General features: G+C 41.6%; 8 protein-coding genes and 1 long non-coding RNA gene across 12 annotated transcripts; 6 read left to right on the top strand and 3 right to left on the bottom strand.

Annotated features, from left to right (window-relative positions):
- The first annotated feature begins 23 nt into the window (after positions 1-23).
- Positions 24-1,682, top strand: LOC133850420 (protein catecholamines up). The gene is made up of 2 exons (XM_062286523.1): positions 24-472; positions 535-1,682. Exons 1-2 carry the CDS (start codon positions 118-120, stop codon positions 1,497-1,499), a joined length of 1,320 nt encoding a protein of 439 aa, XP_062142507.1. The 5' UTR covers positions 24-117; the 3' UTR covers positions 1,500-1,682.
- A 122-nt stretch (positions 1,683-1,804) lies between these two features.
- On the bottom strand, positions 1,805-3,268 carry LOC133850426 (tetratricopeptide repeat protein 19 homolog, mitochondrial). 2 transcript variants are annotated; one of them, XM_062286531.1, is made up of 3 exons: positions 2,480-3,266; positions 2,244-2,391; positions 1,805-2,186 (listed from the first exon to the last, which is right to left on the bottom strand). In XM_062286531.1, exons 1-3 carry the CDS (start codon positions 3,169-3,171, stop codon positions 1,935-1,937), a joined length of 1,092 nt encoding a protein of 363 aa, XP_062142515.1. In that variant the 5' UTR covers positions 3,172-3,266; the 3' UTR covers positions 1,805-1,934. The 2 variants fall into 2 exon arrangements, with proteins under 2 accessions (XP_062142515.1, XP_062142516.1); XM_062286532.1 differs by lacking the exon at positions 1,805-2,186 and having other exon boundaries at positions 2,253-2,391; positions 2,471-3,268.
- Positions 3,269-3,756: 488 nt separating this feature from the next.
- LOC133835215 (apoptotic chromatin condensation inducer in the nucleus) lies at positions 3,757-6,677 on the top strand. 3 transcript variants are annotated; one of them, XM_062265137.1, is made up of 6 exons: positions 3,757-3,878; positions 3,934-5,528; positions 5,597-5,807; positions 5,869-6,127; positions 6,185-6,297; positions 6,359-6,677. In XM_062265137.1, the coding sequence occupies exons 2-6, from the start codon at positions 4,003-4,005 to the stop codon at positions 6,560-6,562; spliced, it is 2,313 nt and encodes a 770-aa protein (XP_062121121.1). In that variant the 5' UTR covers positions 3,757-3,878; positions 3,934-4,002; the 3' UTR covers positions 6,563-6,677. The 3 variants fall into 3 exon arrangements, with proteins under 3 accessions (XP_062121121.1, XP_062121122.1, XP_062121120.1); XM_062265138.1 differs by having other exon boundaries at positions 3,775-3,874; XM_062265136.1 differs by having other exon boundaries at positions 3,781-5,528.
- A 176-nt stretch (positions 6,678-6,853) lies between these two features.
- LOC133835218 (adenylyltransferase and sulfurtransferase MOCS3) lies at positions 6,854-9,099 on the bottom strand. The gene has a single exon (XM_062265140.1). The coding sequence runs from the start codon at positions 9,003-9,005 to the stop codon at positions 7,656-7,658; it is 1,350 nt and encodes a 449-aa protein (XP_062121124.1). The 5' UTR covers positions 9,006-9,099; the 3' UTR covers positions 6,854-7,655.
- Positions 9,100-9,245: 146 nt separating this feature from the next.
- Positions 9,246-9,994, top strand: LOC133835220 (large ribosomal subunit protein mL51). The gene is made up of 2 exons (XM_062265142.1): positions 9,246-9,389; positions 9,449-9,994. Exon 2 carries the CDS (start codon positions 9,455-9,457, stop codon positions 9,956-9,958), a length of 504 nt encoding a protein of 167 aa, XP_062121126.1. The 5' UTR covers positions 9,246-9,389; positions 9,449-9,454; the 3' UTR covers positions 9,959-9,994.
- LOC133835219 (phosphatidylinositol glycan anchor biosynthesis class U protein) lies at positions 9,967-11,597 on the bottom strand. Its single transcript, XM_062265141.1, has 4 exons — positions 11,349-11,597; positions 10,660-11,284; positions 10,334-10,605; positions 9,967-10,269 (listed from the first exon to the last, which is right to left on the bottom strand). The coding sequence occupies exons 1-4, from the start codon at positions 11,476-11,478 to the stop codon at positions 10,016-10,018; spliced, it is 1,281 nt and encodes a 426-aa protein (XP_062121125.1). The 5' UTR covers positions 11,479-11,597; the 3' UTR covers positions 9,967-10,015.
- A 241-nt stretch (positions 11,598-11,838) lies between these two features.
- Positions 11,839-14,091, top strand: LOC133835216 (U3 small nucleolar ribonucleoprotein protein MPP10). Its single transcript, XM_062265139.1, has 3 exons — positions 11,839-12,032; positions 12,091-13,831; positions 13,893-14,091. Exons 1-3 carry the CDS (start codon positions 11,926-11,928, stop codon positions 14,040-14,042), a joined length of 1,998 nt encoding a protein of 665 aa, XP_062121123.1. The 5' UTR covers positions 11,839-11,925; the 3' UTR covers positions 14,043-14,091.
- A 549-nt stretch (positions 14,092-14,640) lies between these two features.
- LOC133841632 (ribosomal L1 domain-containing protein CG13096) lies at positions 14,641-17,223 on the top strand. Its single transcript, XM_062274258.1, has 2 exons — positions 14,641-16,240; positions 16,350-17,223. Exons 1-2 carry the CDS (start codon positions 14,723-14,725, stop codon positions 17,049-17,051), a joined length of 2,220 nt encoding a protein of 739 aa, XP_062130242.1. The 5' UTR covers positions 14,641-14,722; the 3' UTR covers positions 17,052-17,223.
- A 1,567-nt stretch (positions 17,224-18,790) lies between these two features.
- LOC133841641 (uncharacterized) lies at positions 18,791-19,152 on the top strand. The gene is made up of 3 exons (XR_009894324.1): positions 18,791-18,879; positions 18,947-19,004; positions 19,076-19,152. It is a non-coding gene; the product is annotated as an uncharacterized LOC133841641 (long non-coding RNA).
- The last annotated feature ends 2,592 nt before the right edge of the window (positions 19,153-21,744 follow it).

Raw genomic sequence — 21,744 nt, 5'->3', positions numbered from 1 at the left:
CGGCACTTTTTATACGAAACTTGGTCACACTGGTAAGCAAACAGAAAGCAAAGAAAAAACACACACGTCACAACAAAAAAGAAATACACACGCGTTTGATTTAGAAAACAGCCAACTATGTCTAAACAATTGGCTGATGTGCAGCCGTCAAGGTTTCATTTTTATCAGAAAGTTGCGCTAGGCATCCTCCTGACTGCCATTGTGCTCTCCTTGCCAGAACTATGCCAAAGTCATGGCAAAGCCAGTTTTAAATACTCCCGCGAAGCAAATGAAAATTTCGATCCGAAAAATGCGCCGCCGGTAGAACACGATCATCATCATCACGAACATGATCATGTTCACCACGGACATGATCACCATCATCACGACCATGATCATGATCACCATGGACATGATCATCATCACGAAAACGATCACCATGGACATGATCACCATCATGAGCATCACGAGCATGCGAAGCCGGCAACGTTGGGTAAGAGAAGCTTTTGATAACGAAAAGTGCTCGTAGTTATTCTAATCTCTCATTTCGTATAGATATGAAGAGCATTTGGCTGCACTCAATTGGCTCTACGCTGCTTATCAGTGCCGCTCCCTTTGTACTGCTTTACATTATTCCGCTGGACAACAGCGAAGCGATGAAGCCCCGCCTCAAAGTCTTGCTGGCCTTTGCATCCGGCGGTTTGCTTGGCGATGCCTTCCTTCACCTGATACCCCACGCCACGCATCCTCATACACATGGCGAGCATGGACATGACCACGACCATGACCACCACCATCATCATCATGAGGAGACAGGCGAGGGTCATGGGCATGTCCATGATATGAGCGTTGGTCTTTGGGTGCTCGGCGGTATTATTGCCTTCCTCTCCGTAGAAAAACTGGTGCGCATACTTAAGGGAGGCAGCGGTGGTCATGGTCACAGCCATGGTGCACCCAAGCCAAAGCCAGCGCCCAAGGAGAAGGAACCCGGATCTGGCGATAAGAAAAAAGCCTCAGCTAGCAAAGCTGGTAAACCAGCTGCGAAGAAAGCTGAACCCGAGGGTGAAGTGGAGATCTCTGGCTATCTGAATCTGGCCGCTGACTTTGCGCACAACTTTACCGATGGTTTGGCTATTGGTGCCTCCTATTTGGCAGGCAACAGCATTGGTATTGTGACCACAATCACCATTCTATTGCACGAAGTGCCGCATGAGATCGGCGACTTTGCGATACTCATCAAATCGGGTTGCTCGCGTCGCAAGGCAATGTTGCTGCAGCTGGTGACAGCGTTGGGAGCTTTAGCTGGTACTGCTTTGGCACTGTTGGGTGCGGGCAGCAGCGATGGCAGCTCAGCACCTTGGGTGTTGCCTTTCACCGCTGGTGGTTTCATTTACATTGCCACAGTCAGTGTGCTGCCCGAGTTGTTGGAGGAGTCGACGAAGCTGAAGCAATCGATTAAGGAAATTCTGGCCCTGCTTACTGGAGTGGCGCTGATGATTGTTATAGCCAAGTTTGAATAGTTGCAGAATCATTTAATATAACTCATTTTGCGTGTCTTCAATAAAAATTACTCAAAATGTACTTTAATCGTTAACAACAAATACAATTGGCCATGAAAAGCTGCGAAGCACTTGGGCATCTGAATCGTAAAAGAGAAATGTGAAAAACCTTAACTATAAATATAATTTTGTACGTTGTAATAACTTTTGTTTCTGATTCTACTGATAAATTATTTGAGCGTTTAATAAGCGAAATAAAAAGCGTTTAATAAGCGAATAAAAAGAAAACTCGGTCAATCGTGAATAGTAAAAATGTGACTACAATATAAATTTGTACGACGTTATTTAATAACTTTTGTCGCTGGGTCAACTGAAGAATTGCAATACACAATTTTTTGTGGTACATCTCTTGCTTGTTATAAAACATGTATATAAGTTTGTTGCTTTCGAGGTTAACTAGTTCTTCATGCAGCTCTTAATTTCGTTGAGACAATACTCGGCCTGCTCAATCGCATCAGCATTCTCCTGTTTCTTGCCCGTTTTCCAAGCGAGCTTACAAAAGTTTTCGGCTTCCTTGAGAAGACCTTCGCGCAGATATACGAGTCCCAGATTGGCCTGTATAATCCCTTCCTGAGCGGTGTCCTTTAGCTCTTTGGCCATCGATAAAGCCTGCAACAGTGTTTCCCTGGCCTCCGCATACTGTTCCAGCTGGCGAAATTAAATTAGTTAAATCAAATACATCTAAAAATTAAATAGATCAATTACATTCACATAAGCAACGCTGATGTTGTTTAAGATGGTCACTGAGGCATCGTTAAGTGTGCCGTAGACACCAATCAGGATATCTAAAGCCTCCTTGAAGAGCTTCCTCGCCTCGTCATATTTGCCCTGCTTCATCAACAATTGGCCAAACCTGTAAATTAAAAAAGATTAATTTAACAACAGTTGGTTTTGTCTATTATGCTTTTAGGCTGTGTAGAACATGGAACAACCTTCAATACCAGTTCTTTGTCAAGCCATATAACTCCAAGATATCATTATCTTCTGGCATGCTCTGAACCAATTTGGCCAATCGCTGCAGAGTCCATGTAAAGCCCTGGAAACTCTTCTCCAGCTCGCCTTGTAGCTGCGACATGTGAGCAATTTTGGAGCTAATGTGCAGAATCTTTGGACTATCCTCCGAGTGCCCATCGGACATAAGGCGCTTCATTACATCCACAAAAAGCTTTTCTGCCTTGCGAAACTGTTCTCTTTCCATAGCAAGATTTGCCATCAGATCATAGACATATGTAATGCCCTTGAAGGACTGCATATCCTGTGCCATGCGCAAGGCGAGATGCAACATTTGCTCCGCTTTATCATACTGATCGTTTTGTATGCAGAGAATCGAGCGTTTTATCGTATTTATCAGCTTCGCTTCGGGTGTATCTTCTTCGTCCTTATCACTGCTGCCGCCAAGCAGAAAATTAAAGCTGAAAGCAGCCGTAAACAGTAGGCTTGGAGGTGGAGAAGAGCTGGAAGATTTTTGACGTTGCCGTTGTTGCTCCTTTGGATGAATAATGCATAATGATCGCAATCCGTCGAATCTCAAACGACAGTTTTGATGAATGCCAATTGAATAGTCATATGGACTACGCACATAACGGAGGCGGCCAAATATTTGTGTTAATTTACTAAAATTCTTCACTAACATTTTTGTTATTAAAGCATTGTTCAAATGATAAACTATACAATTTTGTAGATGCGATTTTGTTGGCTGTTGTTGTTGGTGTTCTCAATTACGAAATATGCGTCAATTCAGTGTTGTAAAGAAGCGGATAAAATTGTTTCTCCAAATTGAGTAAACAAAAGTTATAAGTTAATTTTCTGATATATCATGGTAGTTTGCTTATTTCATACTAATTATATTTCTTTTAATTTGTGGTTTTTAATAGTTTTGGATAGTAAACTAATTACTGATGATTATCATTTGTTATCGATGCGGCAGCAATGTGTTTGCTGACTGGCAAGATAATCATCGATTTTGGAAATAATTAAAAATATAAATAACATTACAGTCGTAAGCAATACCAGAAATGTTTTTTTTTCTGCCTAGTTATCAAGTGATATCACTTACCAAATTTGTATTCACATTTACTCTTATTAACATAATGCTGTTTTAAATTACCCGCCCTTTTACATGTGTAATTAGCGCAAAAACATCGATATTTGCTATATCGATTTTTTATAAATAGAAAACGATAGTGTCATCGATATTTCTCCACCTCTATGCCAAAAAAGCAACCCTACATTTTTCGATGGCGGATTGACGCTTTTCATTGGCAACACAAATTTTTTCTTTTACCAAAGCAAAGCAAAAACGTTGCACGCCGCAAAATAGGTAGCAAGTTATATATGTGTGTGCGTGACTCTAAATATCGCACATAATATAAATAATAATCGCATTTATTTATAGTGCGCGTTTATATAGTGGCAACAAACGAAGTGTGTGGAAAACGTTTTGATTTTACAGCTACAGACTGCGATGAGACGTCGTAGCGAGCGAAAAAAATCTTCGTCGCCTGCTCCATTGCCGGTGCAACGTCGTAGTCGCCGATCGCGTAAAGTTTCGGAAAATGAGAAAACTGAGGACGAGACAACGGTAGTGGTGGAGAAGGTTGACAAGGAGAAGGTTGAAGATACAAAAGCGCCACCAATAATTGAAGAAATCAATGAAGAACGCGCTTCGTGCGGTGAAGGGGAACGTGCCTCAAGTGAGGAAAAGCATGCGGCAGCATCGCAGTCGCCGTCGCCAGTGCGCAAAAGCCGCAGCACACGTACGACACCCAAAAAGCGCAATCAACGCGACAAAAGCGTTGAGCACAACAATAAAGTAGAAACAATACCAGAGGAAATTGAGAATGGTGCTGAGACTGTCGAGAAGAGCGTCGATATCGATAATAATTTATCGAACTCAAAGAAGCCAGAAGAAACTGCTGCAGTTGAAGAGCCTACACAGCCAGAACCCAAACCGCAGCTAGAGAAGTCGGAACCAGAATTACCGGTAAAATCGAAAGTGCAGGAAGAAGAGTCAGCTAAGGAACAGCACGAAGATGACACCACCGGCACAGGAACAGGGAAGGGCAAGGGAAAGGGTAGCCATGATGATGATGATGATCGGAGCATGGAAGAGGTAAAAGTTGCTTCGTCTTTAAGCTTTACAGCAAATAAGGATGAGGAACAACTAAAAACCACAAGCGATGTATTAGACATTCAAACAGAGGACGTTGAAGTGCGGAACCTTGAGAAGCCCAAATCGGACTCTGCCTCCAAACTGTCACTGCAAACTGATGAGCAAAAGGAGAATCAAGCGGAACAATCAGCGTCCCCAGCAACGGTAACATCAACGGAGCAGCAGCCAGATAAGGAAGCAGCAAACAAGGAAGACGAGCCAGGCAACAACACGTCGCTTCAACGATCCGTGCGCAAGCGCAAGTGGCTAAGCAAGAAAATTGTGGAGCGCACGCAACCAGTGCTGGCTATTTCAACGGATTCGTTGAAGAACATAATAGCTGATGTGGTTAATCCAGTGCCATTAAGCGATGTGCAATTGGAGTCATCATCAGAGGAAGAGGGTCTGGTCACCAGTGACCATGACGACACAGATGAGCATTCGCTGACGCCCGAGTTAACGCGTGTGGCGGCTAAGGAGCGCGATGAGGGCAACGAGACCGATGAGGAGCAAAGACCGAAGTTACAATCGAAACAGCAGCATGATAAAGAAACGCCAGCTTCGCAAACGCTAAACAACAAATCCGTTGTTGAGAATGCACCAAATGCATCAGTAAATACAGCTGCTGCTGGTGCTGCTCCAGCGGCTGTCGTTGCCCGCTCTCCAAGTCCACCCCGAAATCGCGCCAGCCATGTGCTCTACATCAGCAATTTGGTGCGACCATTTACGGTGTTGCAGTTGAAAGGTTTGTTGGCGCGCACTGGAAAAATCGTTGATGACGATGGCTTCTGGATTGATCGCATCAAATCTAAGTGCTATGTTGCTTATGCCACAGAAGAGTAAGTCGCTGTTGATTGCATTTCTGTTACTCATAACTAACATTTGCTTTTCTCGCCTACTTCTTTAGCGAAGCCATTGAAACACGTCATGCGTTGCATGGAGTACGATGGCCGGTCTCGAATCCTAAGTGCTTAAATGTTGACTTCGGCAGTCGCACTGACATGGATCGAGCAATACAATCGACGAAGAACGAAACTCCCAAGTATCCGCAGGACAATACCAGAGATAATCAAAATGCAGGCAACACTTGGTCTCGCTTAGATGCTAGCGATAAAAAGGTAAAATTAGAATATTTACTGCCGTGTATAACTAATTCTATATATGTGGTAATTCAAACAGCCTGCTCGTCCTGTACGTGAATGGGATGTTGGCAAAAAGGAGCCCAACGATCGCGACAAATCAAGTAACGACAGACGTCGTAGCAGCAAGGAGCGGGTCGATTCACGTTTGCGCGATTCGGAACGTGGCAAAGGCGGAGCGGATGAAGCGGAACGCAGTGGTCAGGATAGGAAACGCTCTAGGGAACGGGATCGTGGTGGACGCGATCGCGAGCGCAGTGATCATCATGGCCATGGGCGCAGCAGAAGTGGCTCACCAGGTAAACAACTAAATGAAACCATAAAAAATTTACTATAAATTATATTTTTTTTTGCAGCAGTGAAATCGAAGAAAAAGGAGAATGAACCACCAATCAGACTATTAGATGATCTATTTCGTAAAACCAAGGGCACACCGTGCATATATTGGCTGCCCTTGACACCGGAAGCCGTAAGAAAAACTTAAATTTTTTAACAGATTCCCTTGATAACCTTGTCTCTTGCTTTGATAGATCGCGGAAAAGGAGGCGTTCCGTCAAAAGCGCATCGAGGAACATAAACAGCGTATCAAGGAACGTGAGGAGCGTGTAAATAAAGAGCGTGAACGTGAAAAGGATCGCGATCGTCAACGAGATAATCGGCGTAGCAACCGGTCGAATGATCGGCGCCGCAGTTCACGCAGTCGTGATCGTGATCGTGAGCGACGACGTTACTAGGCCGTAACTAATGAACAAGATCAACAACCAATCACAACAACAACAAACAAAACAAAAAATAAACAAAGAAATGAAGTCATCTCGACAACCAAATTTTAAACAAACAAAACAAACAGCACGCAAGCAAAAAACAAGAACAGCAACTTCATTTCAAGGGGTGCTTCATGCAACCAACATTTTCTCATTTTCTTTACCTTTGCACTTTTGCAACGTTCTGTTCTGACCTGTTAAAGTATTCAACTTGAAGTTGAAAATCTCCAAGTTCGAGTTGAATATTTTTCCAAAAGACGGTAACGCCAAGAAAAGTATAACATTTGAAATTTCGATTTCTTTTTTTCCCCACTATATATAATTGCTGTTCTATTTACCTACCATATAATATATATATGCATAACTTGATTTGATTTCTTTCCCAAATGTAGCTTTTTACAGCGCGCATCCTCAACAATTGCAACAAGAACAACAACAACAAGAACTACTTGAACATGAACAGCAGGTGTCGATTCAACACTAGTGGAGTCCCAATAAACTATGTCTCTGGAGCCCCAATAACTCGCTCGCTGCAAGTGTTTAAAAATATATACATTAACTATATAAATACATATATAAATATTCAAATCGTAATTGCAAAAGCATTAATTGAATACTTGTAATTAAATGAAATTTTAATGAAAACCTCTAGAAATATAATTTAAATCACACAAGGCAAGTTTGTGACCATGCCAAAAAAAGTATATAACTCATTCTATCATCCAATATAAAACATTTGCAATTTCTAAAATGGAATTTTTCTTACATCGAAAAAATTATATAAAAGTAGTGCCCATAGTTCTTTACGGATTTAAGATCTTTTGTGCAAAACGAGTACGAATCGTTAAAAAAAAACATTTTATTTGATTAATAAACATTTACAAATTGAAGGAGATGATATTCTTATATAAAATATCTCAATAGTTGAAAAGAAATTTAGTTTTCAATTACCAAGTTCTACTTTGGCCAAATCGACTTAATATTATAAATGAACTATAAATTTGCGTAGAAAATTGTCATAAAGAAGAAATAAGAGAGAAATATGTATATATTATATGTATTGTTAGTAAGTAGGAAAACTGGGATCAACTTGACTGGACCACGCATGAAGTCCACCCTCCAAGTCGCGTATGGAATGATCTGGGAACCGATTTCTCATGTGCTGCACAGCGATCTGAGAATCGTTGCCCCGCCTACACAATACCACTATGGGCAACTCCTTGCTATCCAACTGTGAGCCCAACTGCTTCAGATAACTGTCGTCCAGAATTTGCGCCAATGGAACATTAACTGCTGAAGGCAGTTGGCAGATTTCAAACTCCGCCGGCTGACGTACATCGATGAGTAAATGTGCTGGCTGTTGTTGCTGCAGAGCCTTGTAATCCATAGCATCAATACGCTGCTCCGGTTCGAGGAGCTGCAGTGGATTATCCTTGTCGGTGGCATGCATGCCACAAAACTGCTCATAGTCGATAAGTTCCGTGATAAGCGGCTGGGGAGAGCACATATGACAATTTTCTCGCTTGCTGCGTATGCGGATGTTACGAAACTGCAATGTGCTGCCATCAAAAATGAGCAGGCGTCCAGCTAAGACATCGCCTAGCCCCACTATGATCTTAATGGCCTCCAGCGCTTGCAGCGATCCAATGGTCCCGGTCACGGCACCCAAAACACCTCCATCACCACAATTAGTGACTGCCTCAGGTGGCGGCGGTACAGGATAAATACAGCGATAGCATGGACCCGTAACGCCAAAATTGTAGACGGTGAGTTGGCCATCCAATTTGAGGGCACTTCCCGAAACAAGTGGTTTGCGAAGCATCACACAAGCATCATTGAGTAAGTAACGTGTGGCCACATTGTCACTGCAGTCCAGCACAACGTCGTAGTCGCGTATGATCTGCATGGCTGTGAATCTACTTAGTAATCGAGTATGACATGAAATGCGACAATGTGGATTCAACTCTTCCAATGCAATCTTGGCAGATTCCGTTTTGTCCATGCCAATGCGTGTGATTGTGTGCAGTGTTTGTCGATGCAAATTGCTCTTATCGACGCGATCATAGTCGACCAGTCCGACATGACCGCAGCCAGCGCCAGCCAAATATTGTGCCGCTGGACATCCCAAGCCACCAGCGCCAACAATTAGCACTGAGCTGGTCTTTAGCTTCAGCTGACCGGCCACACCAAAGCCAGGCAAGATCAGCTGTCGACTGTAGCGTGCAATGTCATCGTTGGTTAACGCTCTTTGGATTTGTTTTGGACTTAGTGCATTACTGTCGTCATCAACATCTGCAGTTGTTGCCTCCAAATCTCGCAGTCTCTGCTTTTTGGCATTCAATTGAGCTGTTAAATCGGCAATCTCCTGACGCAGCCTTTCCTTGGCATTGTTCACAGCCTCGTCATCAATCATTGGTACGTTAAATAATTATTTCATTCACTTTATGAAGAAATAGAAACTACTTTACTTCGTGTTTTGTTTGTCCACCAAGATGTTATCAGTGTGGCTGCAATTAAAAATATACCATAATTGTTATGACACTTCAGCTTACAACTCATTGTATAGTAGCCATCAACAGCTGATTATTATTTTTAATTTTCTCAGTTTTTCTTTTAACATTTATTGGTATTTTAAATAATTCATAACATTAAGAAAATATAAATTACTGTTGCTTAAATAATATTACCATTCCATAATTATTGCAGCTCCTCCTATATATTGGTATTTTGTGCACTGTTATCGAAAGCCGGCGATAACAACTTATTGTTTGTCGACCACCAACAGCTGTTCGGAAAAGTATGCTCGCTTATAATTTGTCTATTTACAATTACCTAATCATAAATTAAAACACGCAGGCAACGATGTCTTGGCTAACAAATACATTTCAAAAGCTGCTGAGCGTGGGAGCAAAGACGTTACCCTTGGGCTCAACCACAACAGTGCGCCAGCTGTCGCATGCGGAGCGTCGGGCACGCGGTCCTACAGTGAGACGCTATGGCTACAAGGACAAGATTTTCCAGAGTGGTCTGCTGCCGCATTTAGACAATGGTCAAAAGCTACCCATGCCCGTCTATCGACCCAAGAATGCATGGTCGGAGAAGCGTGCGCTGTTTGGCCAGAATGACTACATCGACATCTTGGGCAACGATCGCTTGCATCCCACTCGAGTGCTGTATTCTGTGCCCTCGTGGTTGCGTGGCGTGTCCGGTAATGAGTATCAGGTGTTACTGCGGAAGCGTCGCCTCATGGAGAAGACCAAATATCCAATAGCGCGTCCCACTAAGTGGCGAGAGATGGAGAAACGCATCTTGTATCTATACAAATTCCTAAATAGGAAAACAAAAACAGGATACTCCAAGCAGTAAATGCTATGTTTAAATAAAATGTTTTCTTTTAATTGATGTGTGCTTATGTCCAGCTTATTACTCTAGCAGTATACGCGCTTCCTCGCCATCAATCATTATCTTCTGGCCATTGTAAAGGCAAAACTCGCGCTTCACATGCGCGAAAAGCAAATCCGTTATTAGGAATATTTGACCAGTGCAAAAGGCCAGTGTTGCACCAAAGTAAAAATTGGCGTTTGCTGAACCAGCATAGATCCAAAGATGCCATAGTGATCCCATCATGGACAACGTGACCAGGAAGAAAGTGAAGACCACAAAGCCATGGGCCATGACTAGAAGTTTAAAAGAAGTTACATATTAATAACGTATAGAGATTAACAAAAATCTTCAACTTGCATTTCCAACAACGTCGCCACAGCGGCATTAAAGCCAAATAGAATCCGACATCGCCTAGACTGGGATAAGCACGAAAGACAGCCATGAGGGCAACCAAAACGGTGGCCAGAAGCATCGGTTCCTTACGCAGTTTAATGGATAATGGCACTAAATATAATACAGTGGCATTCAGTTGGAATGTGATCAGAAACATAGTGCGAAAGTGCTCAAACATTTCTGTGAAAAAGTACCAAAAGAGTCCAATATTCGGTTGCAAATCACGGAAATAAAAACTACAAAGATAAGAATGATAATCATCGTAAATTAGATGTTTGGCTTACACTTACATGAAGCCAAGAGTGCCGTCTAAGAAGTTCCAGCTATTCATGACCAAAAAGTTAGCTCCAGCAATTGCCAAGCAGAAGCTGGCGAACATAAGGAATATGGCAATGCTCAAGCCGGCAGAGCGTCGAGCAAATATTAGCAGCAGTGGTGCAATGAGCACTACAGGGTAAAGACTGCGAACAGTCTCAAAAGCCAACAGAACGAGGCACACCAAGAGATGGCGCCTTGTCAGTGCACATAGAAATGAGGCCAGTAGCAGATTACTTAATACCGTCGATGTGAGTCCAATGCAGCTCATCACAGTCAGTGGATTGAACAGATAGGCAACCAGCACCATCTTGGCAATGTCATAGTGATCTTTTTCACTGTACTGCAACTCTATAGAATCCTTGTCGTAATTCTCGCTTTCTTTCCGCTGTTGCTGTAGCTTTTGCGCAACAAAACTACGACTCATCGAATAGAGCAATGTGGCAGTGCACAAATCACAGAGAATGTAAAGCAACGGCAGAAACGCGGCATAGTTGAGGAAAAGACTTGATATAGCCTTTAGGACCAAGGGTGTCTCATGCACTAGGTCTCCACTATACGGATCAATGCCTTGCTGCAGCAGAAAAACACCTTCTTGCACTGAAAACAAAGTAAGTTGACAGCTAAAAGAAATTATAATATATGTATAAAATGGTGTACTTACTGCGCTTGTAAGAGTTTAATGGAGTCGCAAACTCGACGCGATTGCCAATTAACGCTGCCACTGAGGTGCGGCTAAAGTACAGACGTACGGCACCGCCCAATAATAGTAGCTTGAAGCATTTAAAGTCCATAGTTGGCCGGAAATTGAGATCTATGGTTTTTAGTTTACAATTAAAGCAACACACACATAATACTCCCAACAAATGTTTTGGTGTTTTGAAGACGGCTCTTTATCAATGTGACCATATGGTGAATTGTAAAAAATGTAAAAATGGACTACAATTATACCATTGTTAAGATGATTTCTATAATAAGCTTTATGACAAGCTTAATTTATTGTTATGTAGGCGTTAAGTATTTAAAAAGCTTATAATGATGTTTTCTTTAATAATAAAATAATTACTCGCTGTTGGATTTCACGATGTACCAATGTGCATCAAACTTTACAGTTGCTGACAATTCATGTTGCACGGTATATTTTCAAATTAAACTTACGGTCACACTGCACCGTTCGTACCTGTTTCAGTGTTTTATTTAATTCGTATAAATAAATTCTGTAATAGCGCTCTTTTAATGAAATGGCTACGAAAAATAGATCTAAGAAATCTAGTCTAGGCTCCAGCATTTTCAAAGAGATTTCCGCAAGCTTCGACCAGCTGGTTCAGGATGCAGATCGTTTCTTAAAGTTTGTTTTTAGTCTCGACTAAACCGCGCACGTGTTTCAAGAAATGTTTTTCTTTTAGGCCGCAGCCGGAACAAGTGGGCGCTATTCATCAGTTAATACAGCAAACGTATACATTGAGCGTCAGTAGCGATGTGGCGAATCAAAAGGACGTTTTACCAGAGTTGGTGTTGGACCAAATGGATGAGGAACAAATTTGGCAACAACTCGAGCTACGCAATGCTTTAATGTTGCCACAGTTTGTGGAACAGGCAGCTCAACTTATGGCGACACGGGAACAGGATTTGGGCATTGAACTGGACGACGACGAGGATGAGGATGAGGCAGAGAAGTTGTCTGAGCAGGAGAGCGATGAGGAGAATGAAGAGGCGGAGTATCAATCAGCATCGGAAGAAGACTCTGAAGGCTTCAATGAACCTAAAGCGAAATCAAAGCAAATGAAGGCGAAGCTCGGAAAGAAGAGTGGCAAGAAATCAGTGGTTGATGACACATTCTTCAAGCTGGATGAAATGAAGCAGTTTCTGGAACAGGAAGATGCCAAGGAAATGCGGCGACAAAAGAATAACAAGAATCCCGTTGACGATACAGAGGGGATCGATCATTACGCCGAGGATTTGGGAGTTGGCGAGCAAACTGAAGATGAAGAGGACGATGACGATGATGGTAATGTAAACTATGCGGACTTCTTTGATATGGATGAGGACCTAGAGGAGGCAGCTAAAAATCTGCCGAAAGATAAAGCCAGAGACTTTTTCAATGAAAGTGAAAGCGAGGAGGAGGAAAAAGTTAATGAAGATGAAGATGATGTAGAGCAGACAGAGCAGCCAGATGAGGTGGCAAGTGAAATCGATGAAGCTGACTTTGTTGCTCAAAGTGGTGTTGAACCTGCCAGTGATTCCGATTCGGATTCGCAGAAAGATGATGATGAAAGCCAACCGGAGGATGAAGAGAAATCAAAGTTTACGCAACAATCGTCAAATGAATTGCGTGAGACGCGATTGCTGCAGCGCATACGTGACTACGAGGACGTGGTGCTGGGTGACAAGCCATGGCAACTGCGGGGTGAAGTACAGGCAGGAAATCGGCCGCAGAACTCGCTGCTGGAGGAGATTCTCGAATTTGATTCGACGACGCGCCCGGTAGCAGCAATAACAGAGGAACAAAACGAAACCATCGAGGATATAATTAAGCAACGCATCCGTGACAAGGCTTGGGATGATGTGGAGCGCACTGTGCGTCCGATGCAAACGGCACAAGAATATCGCAAGCAGCTGGTGCTCGATCAGGAGAAATCCAAGCAGTCGCTGGCTCAGATCTATGAACAGCAATACCAACAAGAGATGCAGAAACTTGATCCCAATCGCGATGGAGATGATAGTACGACACCCGAGTCCAAGGAGCATCAAGAAATCAAACGTGCTATGCGCACACTATTCCTCAAGCTTGACGCCCTTTCCAATTTCCATTTTACACCCAAACCGGTCGCTCCAGAGATTAAGATTGTCACCAACACTCCTGCCGTTCACATGGAAGAAGTGGCTCCTGTAGCCGTTAGCGATGCTAAGCTGCTGGCACCCGAGGAGGTGTTCCGTGGTCCCAAGCACACGCCGTTGGGCAAAACGGAACGCACGCGCACCGACAAGAATCGCGAGCGTCGCAAGAAGAAACAGAAACAGCGCGCCATCAACAGCGCCTTGGAGCAACGTGATCTGCAGCGTGCCAAGGAAGGCAAGGCGCCCACTCAGCGTGAAGCGAACGCCAAGTTATTAAAATCGATTACCAAGAGTCGAAATGTGCAAAAGGTAAGATTATAAAACTACGCCAAATAGAATTGTTTATTAATGCATTTATTATCAATTGCAGATTACGAGCAGCAATGATCAGGGCGCACTTAAATCATCAAAGGCCTTCTTTAATAAGCTGCAGGATACAACATCATCGACGGCATCCGTTGGCAGTAAACGTCCCAAAAAGGACACTTCGAAAGCGAATGCCAAAAAACTCAAACTGTAACTTGTAACTAAGATATTAGGTCTTTAATAAATGTTAATTATATTTGACAGAAAGTTGCTGAAGGCGAATCAGTTACTTTTGTTGTTGTGCTTCAGTCACGTGTCGCCAAATGCGACGGTTCCTTGTGGAGAGCCAGGCCAGAAATGCTGTGAGTTTTCTATGGAACGCTTTAATTTGAAGCGCCATGGGAGCTGCCATGTGCCATGAGCAAGTCCAGGTCAACTGCGGGGGTGCACAAGGACATACATTTGATGGGTGGCTGCTGTTATTAGGCACGCGTGTCAACGCACAATTGGTTTATTTTTAGCGCTCAGATGTGTCCCGAAATAAAAAGGGGGCTTCAATAATAGCAATAACTTTTTTCTGTAAAGTGGCATGACGAAATATAATTATCACATAATCTTATGCTGCCCAAAGATAAATATTAGGATTAGAAAATAGTATTTTCAAAATACATATTTTATATTGTCTCTGATCATGTGTTTAAATGCGGCTGAATTTGCGCCAAAGTGATGTTTTACAACACTTAATTACAGTGATTATAATTAGTATATTTTTCGTCTTCAACTAGTATCTTTTTTATAATACAACGTGCGGTCACCCTGACAATAACTCTATAGCACGTGTTGGCGTGTTTTGTTTAAATCTTGTTAATTTTCTAAACGCGAATTGTGAGAAACATGGTGAAAGTACAAAAGCCTCCACAGCCGAAATCGCTGAGTAAAACGCAGAAAATTGAAGGCGTTTCCAAGGAAAAATTAAAGGCTGCCAAAGAGAAGAAAACAACAGCAAAAGTTGTTGCCGCCGCTGATATTGTAGCTGACATTAAAAAGAAGTCCAAAGAAGTTAAAAATGTGGCGGAAAAGTCTGAAAAAAAGGCCTCAAAAGACAAGACAACTGAGAAGCCAAAAGCATCGAAAAAGGCATTGGTGCTAGCACCTCCGCCATCGCCTGCTGTAGCAACAGCACCAAAAGCAAAAGGTAGCAAGAAGGTGACAGCGGCGCCGGCGTCGCCAGTGGCAGCAACACCGAAGCCCAAATTGGGTAAGAAGCCATTGGTTGTAGCACCCACGCCATCGCCAGTTGCGGTAGCCCCTCGTAAAACAAAAGGCGGCAAGAAGACGTTGGCTGTGGAAGAACCTGTAGATGTTCCAACAACACCTGTTGAGGCAGCACATAAAAAGAAAGGTGGCAAGAAAGCTGCTCCAGTTGTTGAGGCAGAAGCAGCAGCTAAACCGAAAGCCATCAAGAAGAAATTAGTGGAAGAAGCTGCTCCAAAAGAGAAGAAATCCGCCAAGAAGGTTGCAGATTTGGCTGAAGACAAGACAAGCCAAGCTAGAGGCAAAAAGAAGGATATTGCAAAACCATCACCAGCCGTCGTTGAAGAGAAGGCTGCAAAGAAGGAGAAAAAGCAAGAGAGCACTGCGGCTACTCCCAAGGAAGCCAAATCTGTCAAGGAAATCAAGCCTATTAAGGAAACTAAACCTGCCAAAAAAGCCGAGGAAGTCAAGGGTGTTAAGGAAGTTAAGCCTGCCAAGGAAGTCAAGCCTATCAAGGAAGCTAAGACTGACAAAGAATCCTCAAAGCAAAAGGAGTTGGCAAATGGCAAAGCAGAGAAACCTGTTACCAAAAAACTGGGTAAGGCTCTAAAAACTAAAGGAGCTGCTGCAAAAGAAAATGGAGTTGAAAAGAAGCCCAAGAGAGAGATCGAGTTGAAGTATGAACTCAAGCCATTTGATGAGGAACAATTCTTTTCGATTGTCAGCTCGGCGAATGTGCAGAAAGTTTGTGATGCTCTCAAGACACAAGTAGCCGAAGAGGTCAAGAAGCAAAAGTCCGCATCGATCTTCAAAGATTATCGTTACATACTGCAGGTGTGCAGCTATAAGATACCCAGTTGCCCGAAGCGTGTCGTGAAGTTGGCACTGAAGAATTCACTCGTGGGCAGCGATGACGATGTGGCTATCATTGTGACGGACTTGCAGCGTGGCGCACGTTTCGACTATGAGCCTACAGTGCAACACTATGAGGATTTGTTCCGCGAGGCGGGCGTCGAACAGAAGCTGACCGTGGTGCCATTCAATCAGCTGCGCAATGATATGGGCACCTTTGAGGCAAAGCGCAAATTCCTCAACACCTACGACTATTTTTTGTGTGATGGACGCATCTCTGGTCAAGCCCACGCTTTCCTTGGTCAGGTTAGTACCACATATTTTAATGCAGTCACCTAACATACACATTATTATTATTGTTTATACCAAACTGATTCTAACTGTTTAACAATATTTTGATTTTTATATTTCACAGGGCACACAAAAGCCTCGCAATGTCCTGCACGCCGTGCGCCTGAGCAAGGAAGACAACCTGCCAAAGGAGATTACGCGTTCACTCTGTCGCACAGCTTACAGACAGCTGCACAAGGGTGATCTGACCGCCATTCCAGTGGGCAATCATGAGTTCAGCGGCAAACAGCTCGCAGAGAATGTGGAGACCGTTGTCAATCAATTGCAGCAAGTGTATCCCGGTGGCTTGGCAAACATTCGCTCGTTGTATTTGAAAATCGATATGGTTGGTACATCGGCACTGCCATTGTACATCAGCATGTGCTCCCCACCTGCAGATGCGCCCTACGTGGTCGGTCCGCGTGAGCAGCGTATGTTGAAGCTGAAGAAGCAGGCCAACGAAGTGCTGTCCAGATTCGCACTTACCAAGGATGTTAACTTTGTGAAGTTAACCGATGAGCAAGTGAAAAACAAGGCAGAAGTGCGTGCGAAGCGTCTGGCGCTGCAGTCGGCCGATGCCAAGGACGAGAACGATGAGGAAGACGCAGTTGTGCCAGCGAAAAAGGCACGCAAAGAGGCGGCAGTTGAAGCCGTCGAAGCTGAAGAGGAAGACGATGACGAGGATGTTGGGGAGGATGATGATGACGTTGACGAGGACGAGGACGAAGATGACGAGGATGATGATGATGATGATGATGAAGACGATGATGAGGATGATGAAGAGTAAAAGAAGCGAATAAAAGTATGTCGCACTTCCTTAGTCTCTATTTTGTATATGCAATTTACATTGTTTATGTATTGCCTAACAACGATGCAACAATTTTAGATAAGAAACCCATGTTTTATATAAGAAATAAACATTTTTACAGCTTCATTACGAGATCTGTAAAGCAAATCAACCATGAACTCAATGATACGCACATTCTATGCATATAATTCTTAATTGTAATATTGGAAATATGCTATTAACGCTTAATGGACAGTATTTAATTGTTCAAAGCTGATACATCTGTTCATTTGCATATGTCCAATTGTGTGCGGATCATTTGCTTAACTAAACAGTATTATTATTATGCAAACTGTCTAGATATTCACAATGATTTGATTTAAATGTGTAGCACAGAAAAACGCATCCTTTATGTTGCATCCATGTATCAATGTGTGGAAAACGAAATACAAAGGAAGAGCTAAAATGCCAGCATGTCATGCCTTGGCTGCTTTGTGCTGCTTGTGGTCTTTGCTGTCCATAGAATCAAAATATGCACATGCTGCTATCATCGTGCACAGAATAGTGTATGTATAGTTGGATGTATGTATGTATGTTTAGTGGGGATATTAACAAAATATGCCAAGACTCTCTCTCGCTACGGGCGTTCCGTGTCTTGCTAAAGTGAAATGCACTTGAGTGCACACAGCTCTGTGTTGTAGGGGCTGTGGATAATCAAGCAGCCAATTTCCATAATAATCGAGTATGCGTTTGCATATATATGTAGTAAGTACATATATCCGTTATATAAACATTGTATATTTTCGCGTGGTCGTACTTAATAAGTACTAAATCTAATACATAAATTAGCTAGTTCGAAACTGTTTCCCAAGTGTTGCCTAATGCCATATTGAAGTCTTTGAAGTTATTTTTGATGGATGAGCAATTCTCATGCGTTTTGTGTGAGCTAGCGAACTACTTCAACATACATACATATGTTATGTGTAGATTAATAATAATGAAAGGTCAAAAGGTCAGGCTACCCCAAAAGATGCACAGAAAGGTGGCACACGGCTAAAGTTAGCCCCGTCCTAATTAGCTTTATGGCATTCCTGGAGTGCTACGCAACTGTGTCAGACGATAAGGTGAACCCCAAACACCCACTCATGTATGTAGATGTGGTTGTATGTGGCAAGGACATGCTGCAGAGATTAAAAATCACATTCCATTCAGACGGACAGCGCAATTTATGGATGAAATGTCGCTGGCCACGTCATGTAAAAACATTGTAAAGCTTTTATCAGACACATTATCATTAGCGGTTCAAAAGCTGCTAACTGCCTGTTGCCTGCCATAAAACCCAAATTGTTTTTCGGAGTAAATGCTTCCGTATTGACAACATGTCTGGTGAGTCATATCTTTAAATATTACTTACAATGTAAAAGCTGGAGATGCTAAGAAAATGTTTTAGAATCAAATTATTGATAAAAAATAACATACATATGTTTTAATTTTAATTTGTGTTATTAAAAGTATTTTCATTTTTTGCATTACCTCATTAATTACTTAAATATAGTAAATTCTTATTATTGTCGTCATAAGTCACAATTTAATATACTTTGATTTCATACCGTGCGGCTTAATGTAGGTATAAATATATTGCTTTATAGTATTATTAATCATTGTGGTTAGCAAGCTTACTTTTATATTATTTATGCGCGTCTTGACTTTATTAAACTCCCATTTATTTCATTATTAAATGTGAATCTGTAAGCACGACATTTTCATTAAAAATTTGATTTATTTTCGATTTGGATATGGAGAATATTGTAATTCGTTCACCTGGCCGGTAAGTATTTCATTTGTCACATTGTTAATCGAATACAATTAAATAATTCTCTTCTTTCTTATCACAGCTTCAGGATCTGTTCAATTATTTTCTGTAGAGGCGAGAAAAATTCTTATATTCCAAAGGTAATTTAAATCAGTAATCAATCTGTAAACAACAAAAATTATGAATAAAATTTTTTCCCATGCATATTCAGAAACCATTATAGCTAGAGGTAAGTAGGTTAACTTATTAAATATAATACTTCAAAACAAGTAAAATCAGCTGCCAAATCGATTCGAGGTACTAATTATTTAATTTAAAATAAAGCGTTATTACTTTTTTACACATAGCCAACTACTTATTCCAATGAACGGCTAAAAAGTGCTTCGTCAGCATACGAAATACCAGGAGACCATGGATGAGCAGCAAGAGGAAATATAGAATTCACTAGCACCACCTGGATTTCAAGTGGCATTTTACAAGAAATCTAGGCCTATTAAAATTTTCTTATATTCTACCAGGCCAACAGAAGTGACTAGCAGGTGGCTGTAGACAAATTCACTTGCGCCACGTGGTTAGATGAAAGCTCGCATAGTCCCGCTCTTAGGATCCATATATTGGAGCACATGTTCGGACATATTGACCAATGGCATCAAGGCATATTTGTAGATCAATCCACTTGCTATTCTATTATGTTCGCCTGGTATTCTGCTCCACGTTGCAGTTCACTATGCTTCTCGTCTACATTTATCAGCACCATGCGTCACTTCAAACAGAATAAATGTTGCCCATCCCACAGTTCAAAATAAATTATTAATTTGTGTTATTATAAGTGTAATATTTATTTATTTAAATTGTAATGAAGATGGTGGTTATAAATGTGATTAGTAATAAAAAAAGAAATAAAGAGGAAACAGTATAACTTTTAATAAAGAGTAGAAAATAATACAAAGAAGTAAGAAACAATATATAAAAATTTAAAAAAAACAAAAAATATAGAAATATATTCGCCAGGTAAATATTAAAAATGTAAGTATTAAAAACAATATCCTTGAAATTTTACAGAAGGTAAGTATTCTCTAGTTATAATTTAATAATTTAATCTAATTGTCGCAAACGGTTCAAAATTGCGAAATTATCAGATGAAATACCAGGCAAACATATGTTAAATCAGCAGCAAGTAATTATACAGAAAGTCAACGTTCAATTCTGACCAATCAGAAGCAAACACTCATACTCCCGCTATTAGGATCCACATCCTAGAGCACATGTTCTGAGAAATTGACCAATGGCAGCAAGGCATATTTGGTTCTATTCCTAGATCAATCCACTTGCTACTCTATTATGATCGCCTGGTATTTCGGTTGCTTCACGCTTGATTGAACTAGGGATCGCGACCAAAATATTTGATACCCCCAAGTCAAGCAAGTGTCTCGTCAGCATATGAAATACCAGGAGAATATAATTGAGCAGGAAGTGAAAATACAGAATTCATTTGCGTCACGTGGATGAATTTCAATGGCGTCTGTTGACATTTTGCTTTCTTTGTCTTGCCCAGAATTATTAAAATTTGCTTATATTATACCAGGCCAACATAAGTGACTAGTAGGTGGCTGCAAGCAAAGTCACTTGCGCCACGTGGTAAAGTGCACGCTCTCATACTCCCGCTCTTAGGATCCACATCCTAGAGCACACGTTCTCAAAAATTGACCAATGGCAGCAAGGCATATTTTATAGCTTTCAAAGATGAATCCACTTGCTGCTCTATTATGTTCGCCTGGTATTTGAGCTGCTCCACTTGGTATTTTACAAGGGATCGCGACCAGATTTCTTGGTACCTCCTCGAAGCTGTACCAAGCTCAGGCAGCGGGACTCTATGAGGGGAGGAGAGATCGAGGGGGACGTACAGTTTCAGTATGCATATGGTAAGGGGAAAGAGGGGGGAAAAGGCAGGTGAAGGTGAAGTATTCTACGATTGACAAGATGACAGTGCATTTTCCGATGGCTGACACCTCTGCTATATAGAGGTTTTGTGACACGCTTTCTTAAATCCGGTAATTTTTCGTATGAACTATCAATAATCAACATTCCACTGGTCTTCTTTATTACCCGCTAATTGAAAGGGGTATTACAACTTAGTATCAGCAGAAAATTTATGAAGCTAGAATCATAAAGTATATATATTCTTGATCAGCAATGCGACATAATTCATAAATAACTGAGAGCCTATTAAAGGTAGCTCTAAACTACTCGTGAAAGTGCAAAGTAGTTAGTTTGTGCTTTTACATTTTGCCACTCCCCCTTTTGCCCTCGGAAATTACGTAATATCGGTTTGTACGTAGTTAAGTTTTAATTATACATCAACAATTATTTCTCCAGTTGGATTACGGGAAAGAGAGCTTTGCTTCTTTCGACCAGCATATTTAATTTTGTTAATAACATTTTCAGATACGAAAGTACTTAGCTAGATACCAGTTATATCCATGTTTAATACACAGTCTATTGCAATAAAGAATTTAATTATGCAACCAAAATGTAGTATTAAGTTACCTTTATTTGGCTTCAACGCTTACTGAAAATAAAAACAAACCTAATCTCTTCCGCACAATTTCACCGGCGTTAAATGCCACATAAATTGTATTCATATTCGTGTGCGTAATTGTGACTTTCCAAATTTATTTCGATCCCCGAAGAGTAAGTGGAAATCGAACTGAAAATGGAAGTGAGAGAGGGAGATGATGCTAGATATTAAACATATTGTATTCGTATAATACCTTTTAGATAAGGGTGATAATACCGAGAGAGAGTGAGAGCGAGAGAGTGAAGAATTAATAAGCCAAGCATATCACAAGGCTGGCATGAGCCTGGGATTTATATTGGATT

Source organism: Drosophila sulfurigaster, chromosome 2L, assembly GCF_023558435.1.
Source record: "Drosophila sulfurigaster albostrigata strain 15112-1811.04 chromosome 2L, ASM2355843v2, whole genome shotgun sequence".
Lineage (NCBI taxonomy): Eukaryota > Metazoa > Arthropoda > Insecta > Diptera > Drosophilidae > Drosophila > Drosophila sulfurigaster.
This window is presented reverse-complemented; position numbering and strand designations above follow the sequence as displayed.

Bases quoted from the DNA above. Each gene is read 5' to 3' on its own strand.
- LOC133835220 (XM_062265142.1), top strand. From the start codon at position 9,455: ATGTCTTGGCTAACAAATACATTTCAAAAGCTGCTGAGCGTGGGAGCA.
- LOC133850420 (XM_062286523.1), top strand. From the start codon at position 118: ATGTCTAAACAATTGGCTGATGTGCAGCCGTCAAGGTTTCATTTTTAT. The intron at 473-534 runs GTAAGAGAAGCT...CATTTCGTATAG, and splicing joins TGCGAAGCCGGCAACGTTGG to ATATGAAGAGCATTTGGCTG.
- LOC133841632 (XM_062274258.1), top strand. From the start codon at position 14,723: ATGGTGAAAGTACAAAAGCCTCCACAGCCGAAATCGCTGAGTAAAACG. The intron at 16,241-16,349 runs GTTAGTACCACA...TATATTTCACAG, and splicing joins CCCACGCTTTCCTTGGTCAG to GGCACACAAAAGCCTCGCAA.
- LOC133835215 (XM_062265137.1), top strand. From the start codon at position 4,003: ATGAGACGTCGTAGCGAGCGAAAAAAATCTTCGTCGCCTGCTCCATTG. The intron at 5,808-5,868 runs GTAAAATTAGAA...TAATTCAAACAG, and splicing joins TAGATGCTAGCGATAAAAAG to CCTGCTCGTCCTGTACGTGA. The intron at 6,298-6,358 runs GTAAGAAAAACT...TTGCTTTGATAG, and splicing joins TGCCCTTGACACCGGAAGCC to ATCGCGGAAAAGGAGGCGTT.
- LOC133835216 (XM_062265139.1), top strand. From the start codon at position 11,926: ATGGCTACGAAAAATAGATCTAAGAAATCTAGTCTAGGCTCCAGCATT. The intron at 12,033-12,090 runs GTTTGTTTTTAG...TTTTTCTTTTAG, and splicing joins GATGCAGATCGTTTCTTAAA to GCCGCAGCCGGAACAAGTGG. The intron at 13,832-13,892 runs GTAAGATTATAA...TATCAATTGCAG, and splicing joins AGAGTCGAAATGTGCAAAAG to ATTACGAGCAGCAATGATCA.
- LOC133850426 (XM_062286531.1), bottom strand. From the start codon at position 3,171: ATGTTAGTGAAGAATTTTAGTAAATTAACACAAATATTTGGCCGCCTC. The intron at 2,392-2,479 runs GTATTGAAGGTT...TTTAATTTACAG, and splicing joins TATGGCTTGACAAAGAACTG to GTTTGGCCAATTGTTGATGA. The intron at 2,187-2,243 runs GTAATTGATCTA...TAATTTCGCCAG, and splicing joins TCAGCGTTGCTTATGTGAAT to CTGGAACAGTATGCGGAGGC.
- LOC133835218 (XM_062265140.1), bottom strand. From the start codon at position 9,005: ATGATTGATGACGAGGCTGTGAACAATGCCAAGGAAAGGCTGCGTCAG.
- LOC133835219 (XM_062265141.1), bottom strand. From the start codon at position 11,478: ATGGACTTTAAATGCTTCAAGCTACTATTATTGGGCGGTGCCGTACGT. The intron at 11,285-11,348 runs GTAAGTACACCA...CTTTGTTTTCAG, and splicing joins ATTAAACTCTTACAAGCGCA to TGCAAGAAGGTGTTTTTCTG. The intron at 10,606-10,659 runs GTAAGTGTAAGC...TTATCTTTGTAG, and splicing joins GACGGCACTCTTGGCTTCAT to TTTTTATTTCCGTGATTTGC.